Source organism: Ctenopharyngodon idella, chromosome 11, assembly GCF_019924925.1.
Source record: "Ctenopharyngodon idella isolate HZGC_01 chromosome 11, HZGC01, whole genome shotgun sequence".
Classification (NCBI taxonomy): domain Eukaryota; kingdom Metazoa; phylum Chordata; class Actinopteri; order Cypriniformes; family Xenocyprididae; genus Ctenopharyngodon; species Ctenopharyngodon idella.
The window spans coordinates 9354559-9373834 of record NC_067230.1 but is presented as its reverse complement, the minus strand read 5'-3'; the positions used below and the strand labels follow the sequence as shown (position 1 = coordinate 9373834).

Genomic DNA, 19276 nt, shown 5'->3' with positions numbered 1-19276 from the left:
ACAATGCATTAAAAGCCAGGGGGTGTAAACTTTTGAACTTTTGAAAGTCCATGTTTTTCCAATAAATGGCCTCATTTTTGTGTCACATATGAACAAATGCTGATAATAATGATGGAATGGAAGGAATTTGTGTCATAATAAAACAGATAAAAGGTTAAGTCATTTGGACATGATTAAATAACCAGGACTGTTCTCACATAACTGATTACGCTCTGACTGCAGAGCATCTGTAGGGGTGAACGGAATATCATTGAAACAGTATTAGGTTTCAGATGATCCCAGTTTTCTTCCCACTGTGCAAGGACGAAATGCTGAAACAAAATCGTCTGAGAATGACCTTTTTTTTATAATGTCCCTCTGTGTGAGACTTTGTGAAGAATGGAATTTTGAATTGATTTACCTGAACACAGGGAGACAAATAAAATCAACTTTTCATCCAACTTTTCATGCATTTCCTTTTTTTTTTCCCAGAGATTTATGGATGAGACAGGAAAGAAAGACATGAAAAACTATCCCCATAAGTTTTGGGATTACTCTAATCCTTCGGAAATCCTTTATGATCAGATCAACTTGGTTTTGTTGACCAGGAATAACTGATGACAGACATTTAATTTAATGCAACCGCGATGCAGGTGTGCATTAAATTTTCAATAATTCAGTGTCCCAGAGCCAATTATTCTTCATATTATGCAACATGTACATGTGTGTTTCACAAGACATTTTTAAAGTTTTCATTCCTAAAATATTTTGTAGAACTTTTTCCCTACATTGCCTTGCTAAAAACAACCCATTTTTTGTAGGTTCACAATTCAGTGCCTCATTATATATGATAGAAAATGTATGTAAAATGGTGTAAGAAAATACTTTTTAATTATATACAGTGCTCAGCGTAAATGAGTACACCCCCTTTGAAAAGTAACATTTTAAACAATATCTCAATGAACACAAAAACAGTTTCCAAAATGTTGACAAGACTAAGTTTAATATAACATCTGTTTAACTTATAACATGAAAGTAAGGTTAATAATATAACTCAGATTACACATTTTTCAGTTTTACTCAAATTAGGGTGATGCAAAAATGAGTACACCCCACAACAAAAACTACTACATCTAGTACTTTGTATGGCCATGATTTTTAATGACAGCTCTAAGTCTAATAGGCATCTTAGAATGTGCGTACGCTTAAATTTATAAAAACGGTCTTTGACATGGAAAAGTGCTTACAGCCACGTCAGGGTCTGAGCAGACGTACACACTTTTCATTGTCAGATTACTGCAGATTTTTGGAAATCTAAGCTATTCTTGCAGCTCGCTAAGGATTTGGACGATGACTGTTGATCTTTTATATGTAAATGGCATTAATTAGGCGTTGTTTACAATGTGGGGAACTTAAACCATTCAGCTGCACCCAAGTTCAAGATCATTTGCGATTTATAGATTTCACATCTGAAAGAGAGGCGTATGCTCGTTTTCTCTGTGTACGTTCATTCTATGAATCACACGTACGCACATCTGAGAAATGATCGTAAGATCAAATTTAGGACGGTTTCTGCGCAACATTTTATAAATGAGGCCCCCGGATGCTGGATGGAGAGTGATGCTTAACTTGTCTCTTCAGAATTCCCCATAGGTGTTCGATTGGGTTCAGATCAGGAGCCACTGAATCACTTTCACCCTGTTCTTCTTCAGAAATCCAACAGTGGCCTTAGATGAGTGTTTAGGATTATTGTCATGTTGGAAAAGTGCACGACGACCAAGGGCACGGAGTGATGGTAGCATCTTCTCTTTTAGTATAGAGCAGTACATCAGTGAATTCATTATGCCATCAATGAAATGCAGCTCCCCGACACCAGCAGCACTCATGCAGCCCCACATAAGGACACTGCCACCACCATGTTTCACTGTAGGCACCATGCATTTTTCTTTGTATTCCTCACCTTTGCAACGCCATACAGTTTTGAAGCCATCAGTTCCAAAAACATTTATCTTGGTCTCATCACTCCAAAGTATAGAGTCCCAGTAGTCTTCATCTTTGTCAGCATGGGCCCTGGCAAACTCTAGGTGGGCTTTTTTGCGCCTGAGCTTTAGGAGAGGCTTCTTTCGTGGACGGCACCCATGTATGCCATTCCTCTACAGTGTACGCCGTATTGTGTCACAGGAAATAGTCACCCCAGTATGGCTTTCTACTTCTTTAGATAACTGCAGTGAACTTGCATACCGATTTTCTTCAGCCCTTCTCATCAGAAGACACTCCTGTCGAGGTGTTAACTTCTGTGGACGACCTGGACATCTCTGTGAGATGGTTGCAGTTCCATCTTTTTAAAATTTTTGTACCACTTTTGCTACAGTATTCTGACTGATAAGTAAAGCTTTGCTGATCTTCTTGTAGCCTTCACCTTTCTGGTGTAAAGAAATGATTTTCTTTCTCTGGTCTTGTGACATTTTTCTTCCATGTGGTGTCATTGCTGACAACATGAAATGGGAGGGGGTTTTAACACCCTGTTATAGTCAGCTGTCTGCTGGACACCTGTGTAATGAATAATTAGACTCACCTGTGGTTGAATTCTTGTTAAATTAGACATTTGTAGTCTAAAATTTAGCTTTGCTCCAGAGACTTTCAGTGGGGTGTACTCATTTTTGCATCACCCTAATTTGAGTAAAACTGAAAATTTTGTTCTCTGTGTTATATTTTTAACCTTACTTTCATGTTATAAGTTAAACAGATGTTATATAAAACTGTCAACATTTTGGAAATTGTTTTTGTGTTCATTGAGATATTGTTTAAAATGTTACTTTTCAAAGGGGGTGTACTCATTTACCTTGAGCACTGTACTACAAATCACAAATTATTCAAGCAACCAGTATAGGAATGAATCTGCCAGCCAAATTATTATTATTATTTTCATATTTCTGGCAATAAATTGAGCCAGCGTAACATAATTAATATTCATGACAAAAGCCTTGTATTTGTAATTATAGCATACAGACATCTCCAATAAAAAATAAAAAAATATTTATTTTAAAACGTGTGAATGTAATTTAATTCCTGACAAACCTCAGAAAAAAGCTTGGTTATGTAATCACCATGGATAACAATCTGCGTTCACGATATGTGGTTGAGGAAAATATTCAGTTCTGAGCAGAATAACAGCCGTTCCAGTGACTGTGAGCAATAATATTGCACATTGAGTTAACACAACAATTTACTCTGCAGGGAGTTAAGTCACTGTGATGTGAAGCCACTGAAAGATGCAAACATCTACTTCTGCAAATTCATGAATGATTATAAATAAAGCTTACAACTGAAAATCAGCTGAAAAACAAGCTTAGCATAGCACTAAATGATGAACCTGTCAACATACTCTAATTTGATGCAATCAGGGTTTTATGCATAACAGGATTTTCTTAAATGATGAACAAAAAGACAAAAATGATAGATGGTTTTGATCAGCCTAATGGCTAACTCTTGGAGTCAAGTGGATGAGGTTCTGCGGGAGGATATTGCACGACACCTGTCCCTAATTTGGAAGAACATGTGGCCAACAAATGTGGAGCTTCAGTTATGCAAAATTAATCAACATCCTTGGAACATATGTCAACCAGAATCACAAATTTAACAATATCGTGGTATAAAGAAGCCACATGATGTACAGCAGAGTGAGCCAATATTTGTTTAATTTACGAAAAGAAGGAACTGTTTAAAACTGTTAAAGTTTATTCCTGTGTACTGATAAATTCATAGTTAAAGTAATATGCTGGTTATTTATAACTAAACATCTATGGGTGACATCTGTGGTATACCACATTGCTGTTGAGTCCCACAGAAAATAATTTTATGTTTTGTGCATGTTCACAGTAATGCACTTACACTGGAAGTCCACCACATACAAACTGTGTTTTGAATGGGAGGAGAAATGTTTATTAAGAAATTCATAGATTATGAAAGAAGTTAAGTAACACTTCTCAAGAAGTGTTTGATAAGCTGAGGTAAGTGAATCCTCCATGTCTCAGGAGCAGTGTGTTTTGGAGGCAGTTCAACAATAGCACAGAAGTCAGCATGTTTGCTGTGGCTCATAGCAGCGGTTCATGAGAAAACCTCAAAACAATCACACGCACACACACACACACACACACACACACACACACATCAGTTTCACTGTATAAGCAGTGTTGGAGAAAGCTACTTTTAAAAGTAATGCGTTATAATGCATTACCCCCTAAAAAAGTAACTAATTGCATCACTTAGTTACTTTTTATAGAAAGTAATGTGTTATGTTACTTTTTCTCACCTGGGTAATTTTTGGTAAATGTAAAGGCCCTGTAACACCAAAAGTGAAATGAATAAGTCTCAGGGTCCTATCATACACCCGGCGCAATGCAACGCCAGGCGCAACACAAGTGTTTTTTTGCTAGTTTCAGCCCGATCAAACCCTGAACCAAACCCTTCAGCCCCCTCATCCAAACCCTGAACCTTCATACAAACCTGTTTATATTGGTAGATTTAAAGGATTATTTGACTGATTTACAGAACGTATGTCATTTCAAATAGTAAAAAGCACTTGAAATGCAGTGATGTTAGTTTACTAAAACTAAAACTATTAAAAATTGATTAAAATAAAACTGAAATACAAAAATAAATTTTAGATGAAAAACCTAAACTTAAAAGAAATATTGCCTTGGCAACTGTATGAAATAAAATAAGTGGAAGGACTAAAATTACAAAAACTAAACTTGAAATAAAAATAAATAAATACTAAATAGACATTAATAAAACATATAAAAAATTACTACACCTTAACTAAAATTAAAACTGAAAATATAAAAACAAAAGCTAATTCAAAATATTAATAAATACTAGAAAAGTATAAAAGTCTAAGTAAACAAAAATAACACAGTGAAACATGTCGAACCAACCTTTGAGGACATCTGAACAATGTTTATGACAAATGTAGATAAATATGAGGATAACAGGACATCCGTGAGGATTCAAATATTCGCCATTTTCCACCTGCAACCAATCAAATTATTCTGTCTAGAACTAAACAATGGTTATGTGACTGCAAAACAGATGAAATGTCCTGTCAGTGGACTATTGCAGCATTTCTCAATGTTTAACATGCTCTGTCATTTAGACGCATGACTAAAACAGTCAAAGTGAGACATCTATTCACTTACACTTCAGTCAATTATCTAAAGTATTTATATTTATTGCGGATTTGCCTCTATATCGCTTGTACTGTATATACCTTATATATATATATATATATATATATATATATATATATATATACACCAATCAGGCATAACATTATGACCACTGACAGGTTAAGTGAATAACAATAACACCGATTATCTCTCCATCACGGCACCTGTTTGTGGGTAGGATATATTAGGCAGCAAGTGAATTTTTTGTTCTCAAAGTTGATGTGTTAGAAGCAGGAAAAATGGGCAAGCGTAAGGATTTGAGCGAGTTTGACAAGGGCCAAATTGTGATGGCTAGACGACTGGGTCAGAGCATCTCCAAAACTGCAGCTCTTGTGGGGTGTTCCCGGTCTGCAGTGGTTAGTATCTATCAAAAAGTGGTCCAATGTTCTGCTGGGAAACCTTGGGTCCTGCCATCCATGTGGATGTTACTTTGACACGTACCACCTGCCTAAGCATTGTTGCAGACCATGTACACCCTTTCATGGAAACGGTATTCCCTGGTGGCTGTGACTTCTTTTAGCAGGATAATGCGCCCTGCCACAAAGCAAAAATGGTTCAGGAATGGTTTGAGGAGCACAGCAACGAGTTTGAAGTGTTGATTTGGCCTTGAGCATCTGTGGGATGTGCCGAACAAACAAGTCCAATCCATGGAGGCCCCACCTCGCAACTTACAGGACTTAAAGGATCTGCTGCTAACATCTTGGTGCCAGATACCACAGCACACCTTCAGGGGAGTCCATGCCTCGACAGGTCAGGGCTGTTTTGACAGCAAAAGCGGGACCAACACAATATTAGGAAGGTGGTCATAATGTTATGCCTTATGTATATCACAAATGATGAATTATTTGCAGACTTCCTGTTAATTTAGAGACAGAGTTTAAAGACAGAGAAACCATTCTCATAAGCTATATGTGTATGAAAATCAAGTGAACTGTTAACATTGTCATGCTGTGTAAAGAACAACAGACACCATGTTGGGTGCTTATGAAAATAAACATACGCAGTTCAGTCAAGAAAAAAATCTAAGTAGATACCACATTGTGTTTGCAAAAGCCCATACTGTGGTAACAGTATACATGGTTCATTTTGAGGCTGTCCATTCTTTGCTGTATATCACAACTAAACAGGTTAGAAAGTGTTCATGCTTTTTCTCTAAACCTGTGTTCTGGACGCACAACCATTCAGTCCACCAGGTTCAAGGGCAGCTTGATTTTATCATCACTATCTGCATCACAAAAACAATTAAGTAGAAGAGAGCAATTAGTCATGCTCTCAAAAACTCTATTAACAAACTGCACATTGTTTCTCAGAGGTTGCTTTTACTTATAATTGGCACTTTCTTGGCTTATTTTTGAATTTTTAAAAGGAAAGAATGTAGTCTTAGCCTGATGATTAGTTGGACCTCGTGAACAAATACAGTTTTCAAATGAATCTGTTGAGTGAACGATTCACTGCAAAAAACATTCACTGATCGCCAACTAGTGTAAACTATAGAGAAACCATAAAGAATCAGACAATGAATCCTTTTAGTGAACAACCAAATGATTCGAGTCCGGAGTCACAATCACCACCACTTGAATTTGGTTTAAGTGATTTTCTTTGATAGTTAAGCAACAACTTAATACCAATTTTTTACCATATGTAATGGGTGTGGAGTGTTTGGGCGTTCTTTTGTCATATTTTTCTGTTCAGTCTCATGTTCCCAGTTGTATCTTGTCAATTATTCTTGTTTTCCTATTAGTCAGTGAAAATAGCTCTCTTATTTGCTTTGCCCTTTGTCACGTCTTGTCCTTTAACAGTTATTATGTCTTGTTAGTCTTAAAGGAATAGTTCATCCAAAAATGAAAACTTAAATGAATCATTTACAGTACTCACCACCATGTCATTCCAAACCATTCTTTCTGCTGTGGAACACAAGAAAATATTTTGAAGAATGTTTCAACTGTTTTTGTCCATATAATAAGTCACTGGGACCAAACAACACATGGACTTTCATTGTATGGGAAAAAAAAGTTTATTATATGTTCCATAGAAGAATGTAATACAGGTTTGGAACAACATGAGGGTGAGCAATGTTTTACTTAATTTTTTGCTTTTTGTTAAAACTCTCTTTGGGTGTTTAAGGCAAGACACCCCAGATCAATAGGGTAAAAAAAAAAAAAAAATAGATATAAACGTACTTCCCCTAGTTGACTGATTACATTAAGAATCGCAAACAATTTTTGTATTACACATTTCTGAAATGTTATGCTTAAATATGCAAATGAGGCATTAACTAATGACTAATTAAATATGCATGCATTTACATACATTTCCAGAACAAAAACCCTAACACTGGATAAAGACAGATTCAAATTCTCAAATTCTAGAGGAGATAGGGGATATATCAGAAAATATTGTCAGCATGTAGAAAATAATAATAATAATAATAATTTTCACCATATTTTTAGAAATAAAATGTTGTATAAAAGTGAATGCTAAATGAACAAACCCCTCTGTAAACCTTCAGAATATAGGAATAAAACTGTAAAGTTTGACGTATGCAAGTGCTACGAAAAGGAAAGTTTCTGGCTGAGTCCATGAGAAAACACTCATTTTGGAAGAAAAAAAAAAAAAAAGTCGAAATCTAACGTGCAATAAAATAAATGTTTTCTTTCCACTAGTCTGAAATAACACATTACAAAAAGCCCACAATCTCAGCCTCTTAAATGCTTCTTAGAAAAGTCTTAGAAAAGTGAACTTTTTGTAATTGTATACATCCTCCATGGCCTGACTAATGTTATTCAGGTGGCTGATGGAAACAATTTCCTGAAATGCTGTACAGTCTGACAAACAGCTCAGAACTCTTGCTCCCCCAGCAGGTGGATATCAAAACATAACAACTGTCATTATAGATGAAATTAGTCAGCTTAACAGGCAAGAACACTGTTCTGTTAGAATTTATCAATTGCCATACCTAAATATATTTTTCATAACTATCACATCTCATATAACTATATTTTCCACTATTTTTATTTAAGATTTCAATTATTGTACAATGATGTTGCACTGTATTGTGGCAACAAATATAACTGCATCCCATTAATTGTGCTCTGAATAATTCTGACTTACTTACTTAATTATTGAAGAGTTTCTGAAGATATGCTGATTAAAAAAGGTTTTACAGCTTTCCCAGTCTCATAAAATGAAACACATGCACATTCACACAATGGCTAAATAAAATTCAGACTCTGTTTTGCTTTAGGCATTGTATCTTGGAACAAATGTTATTCATTGAAAAGCACCTTTGAAACACTTACTGTACATCTTTCTCATACAGCAATGTGCATTTCTTTATTAGACATGAGAACTGAGAACATTTTAACATTTCAGTAAGAAGAAAAGACAGGCACCACAAAATTGTGCTTTTTAGCTGCATGCTAGCACATCAACATCAAGATTTACACTGTTAAAAATTTTAGTGTGAAATTACAGTGTATTCCAGGTTAATAATTGCATTACTTTCACAGTAATCTCACAGTAGGACTTCTCTTGTATCTAACTGCACTCTCAGAAATGTATTATAAAATCTACAGTACTTTACTGCCAATTTCAGTCAAGTTTTTTTACAATCGTACTGTAAAAAAGCTTGGTTTTACAGTACTTGAAAACAAAAATTACTGTAAACAAACAATATCATATTGTATTTCTACAGTGCATTTGTACCATGAAGGTACCCAGCATGCAATGCAGCATGAATAGGTTATGCTTTTTTGATACTTGTTGGTTTTATCTGACTACTTAACTTATTTTTGGTTTTAGCAGTTTGTGTTCTTGGTTTATTTTGTAATATTATGTGTTCTTGGTTTATTTTGTAAATCACAGTTTATCTTTTATATTATTAAAATTTGTCACCAGAAGTGTGACAAATGTTTTCACACTTCTGACTTGGCTAGATCAGAAATTTGAATATGAATATACAAGGTCCAATAATAAACAGATGGAACACTGATCACCATTACGGAACAATTACAGTGCAAATGATATAATTTCTTACAGTGCCATGGTTAAAGACTGCTTTATAATGTAAATTCACAGTAAAACAAGAGCAGTAAATTACTGTAATTTAAGTATCATTTTGCTTTTTGATTAATAGTAATTTTTAATAGTAATTTGATTAATAGTAAGAAAATGACCCAGCATGCATTAATTTCACTGTAAATTTCCGACTACAGTAATTTATTTCAAAAATAATACTCTTTAATCCCGTAAATTCCCGGCAATTTTTCACAGTGTAGCTGACAGATATTATACACTACCATTTAAACGTTTGGGACAGTAAGATTTTTAAAAGAAATTAATACTTGCATCAAAAAAATGCATCACAGTTTCCACAAAAAGGTTAAGCAGCACAACTGTCTGCAACATTGATAATAATAACAAAATATTACTTGAGCACCAAATCAGCATATTAGAATTATTTTTGAAGAATCATATCACACTCAAGACTGGACTAATGGCTGCTGAAAATTCAGCTTTGCCATCACAGGAATAAATTACATTTTAAAATATATTAAAATAGAAAATAGTTATTTTTAATTGTAGTTATATTTCACAATGTTGCTGTTTTTATTGTATTTTTGCATCAAATAAACAGCCTTGGTGAGCATAAAAGACTTGTGAAAATAAATATTTGTCCATGATTTATTTGACTTGTCCTCATTAGGAGAGAGGAAAAGTTTTCATATACCTCCTCTCTGGTTAATTAGTGCTTCCTTTTGAGCTAATCATCATCTGTACAAAGTATTTTGCAATGGAATTTTGATATGTGAAACATGGTTGCTAATTGAGAAGTGACGCAAGATCTCTTACAGAAAAGGAATTATGCAGGAGTGTCTGTTTGCGTCTCGTCAGGCAGACGCCAGTAAAAAATCAAAGGATGTCAAAGGTCATCCACTAGGTTTGCTATTGGATGTCAGTCTGAGTCAAATCACAAACAGCTGACCTCACTGACCTGCTTAATACACCATGTAATAACATTAAGTCCATTAGTTTAATTCAGACTTCACAGGGTGTTCAGTCAGAAACAGTTCTGAGGCTTCAGATAATTGAGTCAAACAATTATGACACAGATTTACTTCTCACTATGTTACAAGAAGTACAATGCTTGAATGGACTGGAAACCACAAGGGGTGGACTGACCACTCCCAAAACAATCCAAGATTCTTCCTGGAAACCAAAAATTGTCTTCTGGAACACCAAAACAACATAAAATGTAGTGAAAAAAAATGAAGTCTTGCATCTCACTAAGACACACGTCTGAAAACCACATGAAGTTAACAACCTGCCGGCAGGGAGTGGTAAATTACCAAACCAGGCCAGGTCTGACACTACGGCAATGACAGCGCTGTAAAATTAGTGACAGCTGAGCAAACTGACCTGGCCATCCCCCAGCTGAGCTCCCACCTCTCCCCCTCACCTAACCTGCTAGTGTCCTTAATCCTTGGTCAGCTATTCATTGCTCAAACCTCAGGAGAACACAGGCCAGCGTCCATACCACTGTTCCCCTAAGATCTGCTCTCAGGCCATGGCTGTTAACAGGCAAATATCAAAGGTAGGTCTCTTTTTCCCCCTTCCTGCTGTATGAAGACTCCTTGGTAATTAGTCATATTGCGAATACTTTCAGAACGGGGTTATGTGAATAATTAAATAGGCCCAGGAGAGCTTTGAATACTGATGTGTCAGGCTGGAGCTGTTAGGAGGCAAGGATGGTGTGGTCTTCTGATTGCACAGCACTGAGAAACGCTACATGACGACCGTGTAAATGCGCATTATGGACTCCATCTGTGTTGATTTAGTACGGAGGAAGACGCGTGATTTTATGTTATATTTGGTAGGTTATTTAGGTACTTTTCGCTACTCCAGAGGATTATTATATATGGAAAACCATACTTTAGATCGCACACCCCTGTCAGCCTTCTTCACAAAACTATTCAGGTAGATAGATTACTGTTGCAAACCATTCAACTACTTTATTTATGTTTTCAAATGTGTGGATGGTCTAAAGTGTATGAACTTGCACACTGTCATTATGTATGATGTTTCTGGCTATTCAGAGTTTATGTGTCTGGGCAGCCGGAAAGAAATGCCCTTAAAGGTTAAATAAATACTGGTGTGACAGGCATCCGGGGCTGTAGACAAAGAACTCCTGCAGACAGTTATAAAATCCCTTTGAAAAAAAAAAAAAGCGAGCCCATCTCCAAAAGCCCAAAATGAATGCACAATTTTTCAGCTTATAAGAAAGATAGAGTATAAATTGCAAGATGTAGATTACCTTGACACTCTGTGATGTTAAACTCATAACAAGTCCCCAATGCATTTCGCAAATCCACAATGACAAAGTACTATATACATAGATAATTCACTTTGTCTACTATAGATGGCGCTGTATCTCGTTTGGACCCTGTTGGGCTTCAGTCTCAGTGCCCCTCCAACTGATCTGGACCCTGAAGCATTTGGCCCGACCTTTGATGATTTAAACCCATGGGATCCGAACCCATACGGAGTGACCTATGATTATGATGACCTGGATGAGGAGGTGAGAGGTTTCAAGAGCTGATTAAGTTTGACAGTTCTGTCACTTAATTATGATTGTGTCGTTCCAAACCTGTATGACTTTTTTTCTTTTTCCATGAAACACAAAAGGAGAAACTTTGGATGTTAGGCAGGATATCAAGCTATATACTTTTCTATATAATCAAAGTGAAGGGGGATAAGTGCTATTCAGCTATTACATACTATTACATTTTTAAAAGATCAATTAAACTGTTAAAATTTTATGAATGAACTTCATTAGACACCTTTTTTGATGTTATATTTGTATTCAGTAAAGCATATATTTTTTGAAGGTTGGGAACTACATTACATTTGAGCCCAGTGATTTCCATTGTATGGACAAATAAAGCAGACATTTATCAAAAAATATCTTGTGTGTTCTGCAGAAGAAAGAAAGCCATACAGGTTTGGAATGATATGAGGTTGAGAAAATGATGACAGATTTTTATTTTTCGGAAATAGAGTCACTATGAATGTGTTCATGTATATTGTTGTGTTCTTGTGAAGTAATTTTGTCAAACCTCTCTTTCTTACTGACTGAGATTGGGACACTGGCTCCTCCTCCAGCAGTCACTCAGCCACCTGCTGTAGTTCCTCCTGAGGACTATGTGGAGGAAGTGACACTGCCGCCCCGTCCAACAAAGTCACCTGTCCTATCCACTCTAGACTTCCGTGGTCCGGGTCTGTTTGGGCCTGACACAGGCTTAGGTAGATAGATAAATGGCTTGAAAGTGATAAAAATGTTTTGTTTTCCCTTTCAGTCATGAATCTTGTGGCCTCTAGTGGTATGAAGTGTCATAGCACAGTCCTCTCTCCCTCTCTACTGTAGGGATGCCCTCCTGCCTGCTGTGTGTGTGTATCAGCGGCAGTGTTTACTGTGATGACTCAGAACTGATTCAGATTCCCCCTCTTCCCAAAGAAACCACACACTTCTACGCTCGCTTCAACAAGATCACTGAGGTCAAAGCCACAGACTTCATCAATCTCAGTAAGACTCAAACAGACTTCCCTCTTTCTTGAAGATACAAATGTGGTTTTTCAAACATATACTGTATTACACAGTTTACACAAGTGCATAAATAGTTAGATTTAACACTTTATAAATTGAATTATGAATCAAACTGAATGATTTTTATAAAAGCTGTACTTAAAGGGTTAGTTGACCAAAAAATGAAAATTTTGTTATTAATTACTCACCCTCATATCCTTCCACACCCTTAAGACCTTTGTTCATCTTCGGAACACAAATTAAGATATTTTTGATAAAATCCGATGGCTGAGTGAGGCCTCCATTCAACAATATCTAGTGATGGGCGATTTCAAAACCACTGCTTCATGAAGCCTTCGAAGCTTTACGAATCTTTTGTTTCGAATCAGTGGTTCGGAGCCTGTATCAAACTGACCCATTGGGGGGCGTGACTGTATCAAAGTCATGCCCCCCAATGGTGAACCATTGAAATTGAAATTGCTATTTACGCTTCAAAACACTTATGACATAACGAAGCCTCGTTTACTAAAATCACGTGACTTTGGCAGTTTGATACACGCTCCGAACCACTGATTCGAAACAAAAGTTTTGTAAATCTTCGAAGCTTCATGAAGCAGTGTTTTGAAACCCCCCATCACTAGATATTGTTGAATAATGTCAGTTATTTTGTTTTTTTGGCACACAAAAAGTATTCTCGTCGCTTCATAACATTAAGGTTGAACCACTGTAATAATAATAATAATAATAATTTGTGTTTCGAAGATGAACGAAGGTCTTACGGGTGTGGAATGACATGAGGGCGAGTAATTAATGACAGAATTTTCACTTTTGGGTGAACTAATCCTTTAACGGTGTTCTCAGATCAACTGAAACGGATCGACCTGAGTGGAAACCAGATAGGTAAAGTGAACGAAGATGCTTTTCGTTCACTGCTTCAGCTTCAGGATCTCATTTTGGCCGACAACAACATCCAGGCACTCCCAGAACTCCCAGCTTCCCTCAAGCACATCGATGTTCGCAATAACAAGCTAAGGAGTACAGGCATGCACTCAGAGGCCTTTAAGGTACTTAGAGAACCATTCAAAAGTTTGGGGTCTTTAGGATTTTTTAAAATGTTTTTGAAAGTAGTTTCTTATGCTCACCCAGGCTACATATTTTTATCAAAAAATACAATGAAAACAGTAATATTGTGAAATATTATTACAATTTAAAATAACTGTTTTCTATTTTAATATATTTTCAAATGTAATTTATTCCTGTGATGGCAAAGCTGAATTTTCAGCAGACATTACACCAGTCTTCAGTGTCACATGACTCTAATATGCTGATTTGGTGCTCTAAATAAATATGGGATGGATGGATGGATGGACCTTAAAGGGGGGGTATCACACACAGTTTCTGCCAATCTCATGTTAATCTTAAAGGGGTGATATAATGCTATTTCATGCATTCTGACTTATTTACACTGTTAAAGAGTTGGATTATCATGCTAAACATGGCTAAAGTTTCAAAACACGAGTTGGACACATGACAGAGTATTTCTGTGCCAAAAATACTCTTCCAAATCCTCACGAACTTCTGGGTATTTTTTTCAAGTATGTGCCTGTGTGACATCAGAATGGTTGGAGTTCCTTGTACGGGCACTTCTCCCGGAAGAGCGCGCGCGCACACATCGACCAAAGCAAGAGAGCAAGAGCACGCCCATCAACGCGCGTTCGGCTTTACGGAAGTCGTCGGCAGCACTGCACAGGTCACAGGACTTCACGAAATCAACGTCACCAAAGAAGTGTGTTTTTGGTTGTGAACTAGCGCCATCTAGTTTTAAATATTTAAACAGGGTTACCAATGGGTAGGTTTAGGGCTAGGGGTTGGTTAGGACAATATATTACAGGTGCTGGTCATATAATTAGAATATCATCAAAAAGTTGATTTATTTCACTAATTCCATTCAAAAAGTGAAACTTTTATATTATATTCATTCATTACACACAGACTGATATATTTCAAATGTTTATTTCTTTTAATTTTGATGATTATAACTGACAACTAAGGAAAATCCCAAATTCAGTATCTCAGAAAATTAGAATATTGTGAAAAGGTTCAACTTTGAAGACACCTGGTGCCACACTCTAATCAGCTAATTAACTCAAAACACCTGCAAAGGCCTTTAAATGGTCTCTCAGTCTAGTTCTGTAGGCTACACAATTATGGGGAAGACTGCTGACTTGACAGTTGTCCAAAAGACGACCATTGACACCTTGCACAAGGAGGGCAAGACACAAAAGGTCATTGCAAAAGAGGCTGGCTGTTCACAGAGCTCTGTGTCCAAGCACATTAATAGAGAGGCGAAGGGAAGGAAAAGATGTGGTAGAAAAAAGTGTACAAGCAATAGGGATAACCGCACCCTGGAGAGGATTGTGAAACAAAACCCATTCAAAAATGTGGGGGAGATTCACAAAGAGTGGACTGCAGCTGGAGTCAGTGCTTCAAGAACCACTACGCACAGACGTATGCAAGACATGGGTTTCAGCTGTCGTGTCAAGCCACTCTTGAACAACAGACAGCGTCAGAAGCGTCTCGCCTGGGATAAAGACAAAAAGGACTGGACTGCTGCTGAGTGGTCCAAAGTTATGTTCTCTGATGAAAGTACATTTTGCATTTCCTTTGGAAATCAGGGTCCCAGAGTCTGGAGGAAGAGAGGAGAGGCACACAATCCACATTGCTTGAGGTCCAGTGTAAAGTTTCCACAGTCAGTGATGGTTTGGGGTGCCATGTCATCTGCTGGTGTTGGTCCACTGTGTTTTCTGAGGTCCAAGGTCAACGTAGCCGTATACCAGGAAGTTTTAGAGCACTTCATGCTTCCTGCTGCTGACCAACTTTATGGAGATGCAGATTTCATTTTCCAACAGGACTTGGCACCTGCACACAGTGCCAAAGCTACCAGTACCTGGTTTAAGGACCATGGTATCCCTGTTCTTAATTGGCCAGCAAACTCACCTGACCTTAACCCCATAGAAAATCTATGGGGTATTGTGAAGAGGAAGATGCGATATGCCAGACCCAACAATGCAGAAGAGCTGAAGGCCACTATCAGAGCAACCTGGGCTCTAATAACACCTGAGCAGTGCCACAGACTGATCGACTCCATGCCACGCCGCATTGCTGCAGTAATTCAGGCAAAAGGAGCCCCAACTAAGTAATGAGTGCTGTACATGCTCATACTTTTCATGTTCATACTTTTCAGTTGGCCAAGATTTCTAAAAATACTTTCTTTGTATTGGTCATTAGTAATATTCTAATTTTCTGAGATACTGAATTTGGGATTTTCCTTAGTTATCAGTTATAATCATCAAAATTAAAAGAAATAAACATTTGAAATATATCAGTCTGTGTGTAATGAATGAATATAATATACAAGTTTCACTTTTTGAATGGAATTAGTGAAATAAATCAACTTTTTGATGATATTCTAATTATATGACCAGCACCTGTAATTAATTAAATTAATATATAAATTAAACTTAATCAATTAAACAACTAAATTTTTGCTAGGGTCCTAGAACTGCGGTCCTAGAAATGCGGTATTGCAGGCAGATGCTACTCAGGACTGGACCTTGTTTATTAAACTATAAACGCCGATCCGGAGGGCTCGAGCAGCCACGGAAAAACACGAGATATTCTCCATTCATTTTAACCAATAAAAAAGTGATTGCAACTATCAGTTTCTATGGTTATTTTAATAACAAACATTGAGAGCGCATCAATGTAATGCTGGAGCATAGTGCTGGGTTCTTTGGGAAGCAAGGTTATCTTTCCCTCACAACCAAAAACACACTTCTTTAGTGACATTGTTGATTTCGTGAAGGAATTCCAACCATTCTGATATCACACAGGCACATACTTGAAAAAAAGACCCCGAAGTTCGTGAGGATTTGGAAGAGTATTTTTGGCACAGAAATACTCCGTCATACGCCCAACTCGTGTTTTGAAACTTTGTCTATGTTTAGCATGATAATCCAACTCTTTAACAGTGTAAATAAGTCAGAATGCATGAAATAGCATTACACCCCCCCTTTAAAATTCTCACCAACACTGCTGAAAAAAAAAGGCTAAAACCAGCCTAGGCCAGATTTAGCTGTTTTAAGCTGGAAGTAGCTGGTTTAAGCTGATCTCTCTGGCTGGCTCCCTAGTTTTAGCTGGAATAAGCTAAGACAAGCCTGGCCAGATAATAAAAGTGGCCAAAACCTTCTAAAACCAGCCTGGGAGACCAGCTAAAACCAGCCAACCAGGTTAGGGTTTTAGCTGGGGGGAGGGTTTTCAGCAGGGAAATGATTACTTTTCCACAGACAAATAATAAATTGAGCATGATAATGTTCTTATCATCTTATCATCTTGTTTGTGTTCATTTTCTCTCATGAGTAGGAGATGAAAGAGCTTCAGTTTCTTTACCTGTCAAACAACAAGTTAGACTACATTCCCGTACCCCTACCGGACAGCCTACGAGTGCTCCACCTGCAGGTAAAAACAGCTCCTGCTACTCTCCTCACTAGTAGCCAATAATGTCCTCAGAATTAATGCAATTTATCTCTCTCTCTTCTACATTTCCTCCAGAATAACAATATACAGAGCATAAGCCAAGATACTTTCTGCAACATACATGACAAAAACTACATACGGAAAGCCCTTGAGGACATCAGGCTTGATGGCAACCCAGTGGACATCAATCTCTACCCTCAGGCTTATATCTGCTTACCACGACTACCTGTAGGCACTCCAGTCTAGGACAATGTCCCTCTTTTTTCCAAAGTTTGTGTGTGTATGTGTGTATTTTCTAAACTCCTCTGTGACCACAGCAAAAATAATATGAAGCAAGAAAATCAAACGCCATGTAATCAATATCTAGGAGAAAGTTTTTTATTCCAAACTTTGTTCTCTTTTAGCCAGTCACGCTAGGTACGCACTCAGTGACTTTGCACTCATTACAATAGATGTAAAAAATGACTCTGTTGCAATATCTCACCTATTTGGAACAGAGCTAGAGACATTGATTAAATTTGCAGAAGAAGTTAGAGCAAGAGCATATACAACTACAGTTGAATAGTTGTAGTGCCCCTTTTCACCACAATGTGGCGCCCTTCTCCAGTAATTTCTGTCTGCTGTAACATACTTCTGCATTTCTATAGACAGTCAGCTCCATCTGTCAGGTGTTTGTGTCATTTTATCTCAGATTGATGCTAACGGTCTTTGAGGATGCACTGTTCTTTATTAATGATACTTAAGTTTGCTTGATTTATCTGTTTCCCATTCAACAGCTTTCATGACGTATATACAGTGACAACTCAGCTGCATCTATTTTTAAATCAATTCGTTCATGTACCACTGCAGGTGGTTTCTGAGGTTACTTAGCAACTGTCAAATATTTATAGTTTGACATTTACCTGTGTGCACAATGTAAAGATACTCCTAGATTATTTGCACTGGATGTTAAGCACCTGTAAAGACACAACAAATGTAATCCCATGAGCATGAACAGGTTTTCTCACACCAAAATGTGTCTGCTCATTCTTTCACGGCTTTGAAGCTATGCCATAAGCGCAATGTCCAATTGCCTGGACACAGGTCTGCACTGCAAACATCCCACACAGATCCATTTAACAGCGCATTTTGAATGAAGCCAGATTTCTGTCCAAACACTAAATTAAACACAACAGCAGAAAATTAAAGTTTGGCTCTCTTTCACTGTGGGTGAGATGAACAGCAGTGGTTTTTGATTGGTTTTGTTTCAGGATACAGATTTTATATATTTTATATATTTGTGATAAAATCCGATGGCGAGGCCTGCATTGACAGCAAGATAATTAACACTTTCAAATACCCAGAAAGGTACTAAAGACATATTTAAAACAGTTCATGTGACTACAGTGGTTCAACCTTAATGTTATGAAGTGACAAGAATACTTTTCGTGCACCAAAAAAACAAAATAATGACTTTATTCGACAATATCTAGTGATGGGTATAGGGCTGGACGATTAATCGAAAAGTAATCGAAACCGAAATTCAGAACCTCTAACCAACGTAATTTTTCCATGTCGGTTATTTCGGTTTTTTAATCCTGTTAATACTTCCCCCTTAAAAACAAACTACCGCGTGTGTAGCCACGTGACTCTGGCCCGTCCAGTCAGTGGCATGAAAGCAACACGGAGGTGAGCGCCAAGTCAACACACAGAGACGGCACGAGCGGCCTTGCGTCTTCACTAAAAATTGTCAGATGTATGTGTTTTAAGGTTTGCCAGTTTAGACATTCAAGCGATTTTAAACGATTGGATGTGTTTCGAGCTACCGTGCTCGCGCAGCTGCATTGTGGCACGAACACTCATACAAACAGTAGCTGCGCAAAACGTGAAGATCGCGCGCACAGAGAGGAACGCAGAAAATAGTCAGCGCTGTCCTGTGATTTATCACTAAAGTAGCTTAGAAACTCAAAGC

General features: G+C 37.3%; 2 protein-coding genes across 7 annotated transcripts in view; one reads left to right on the top strand and one right to left on the bottom strand.

The window, feature by feature from the left end:
- Window positions 1-19276, bottom strand: part of csf1a (colony stimulating factor 1a (macrophage)) — a 54012-nt gene that overhangs the window by 19452 nt on the left and 15284 nt on the right. The window lies entirely within an intron of this gene.
- optc (opticin) lies at window positions 10472-18373 on the top strand. The gene is made up of 7 exons (XM_051911614.1): window positions 10472-10800; window positions 11626-11784; window positions 12344-12509; window positions 12631-12789; window positions 13651-13853; window positions 17212-17307; window positions 17401-18373. Exons 1-7 carry the CDS (start codon window positions 10774-10776, stop codon window positions 17569-17571), a joined length of 981 nt encoding a protein of 326 aa, XP_051767574.1. The 5' UTR covers window positions 10472-10773; the 3' UTR covers window positions 17572-18373.

Excerpts from the sequence above, each read along its gene's own strand:
- optc (XM_051911614.1), top strand. The coding sequence starts at position 10,774 with ATGGCTGTTAACAGGCAAATATCAAAG. Across the intron at positions 13,854-17,211 it reads TGCACTCAGAGGCCTTTAAG|GAGATGAAAGAGCTTCAGTT; the intron begins GTACTTAGAGAA and ends TCTCATGAGTAG. Across the intron at positions 17,308-17,400 it reads TACGAGTGCTCCACCTGCAG|AATAACAATATACAGAGCAT; the intron begins GTAAAAACAGCT and ends CATTTCCTCCAG.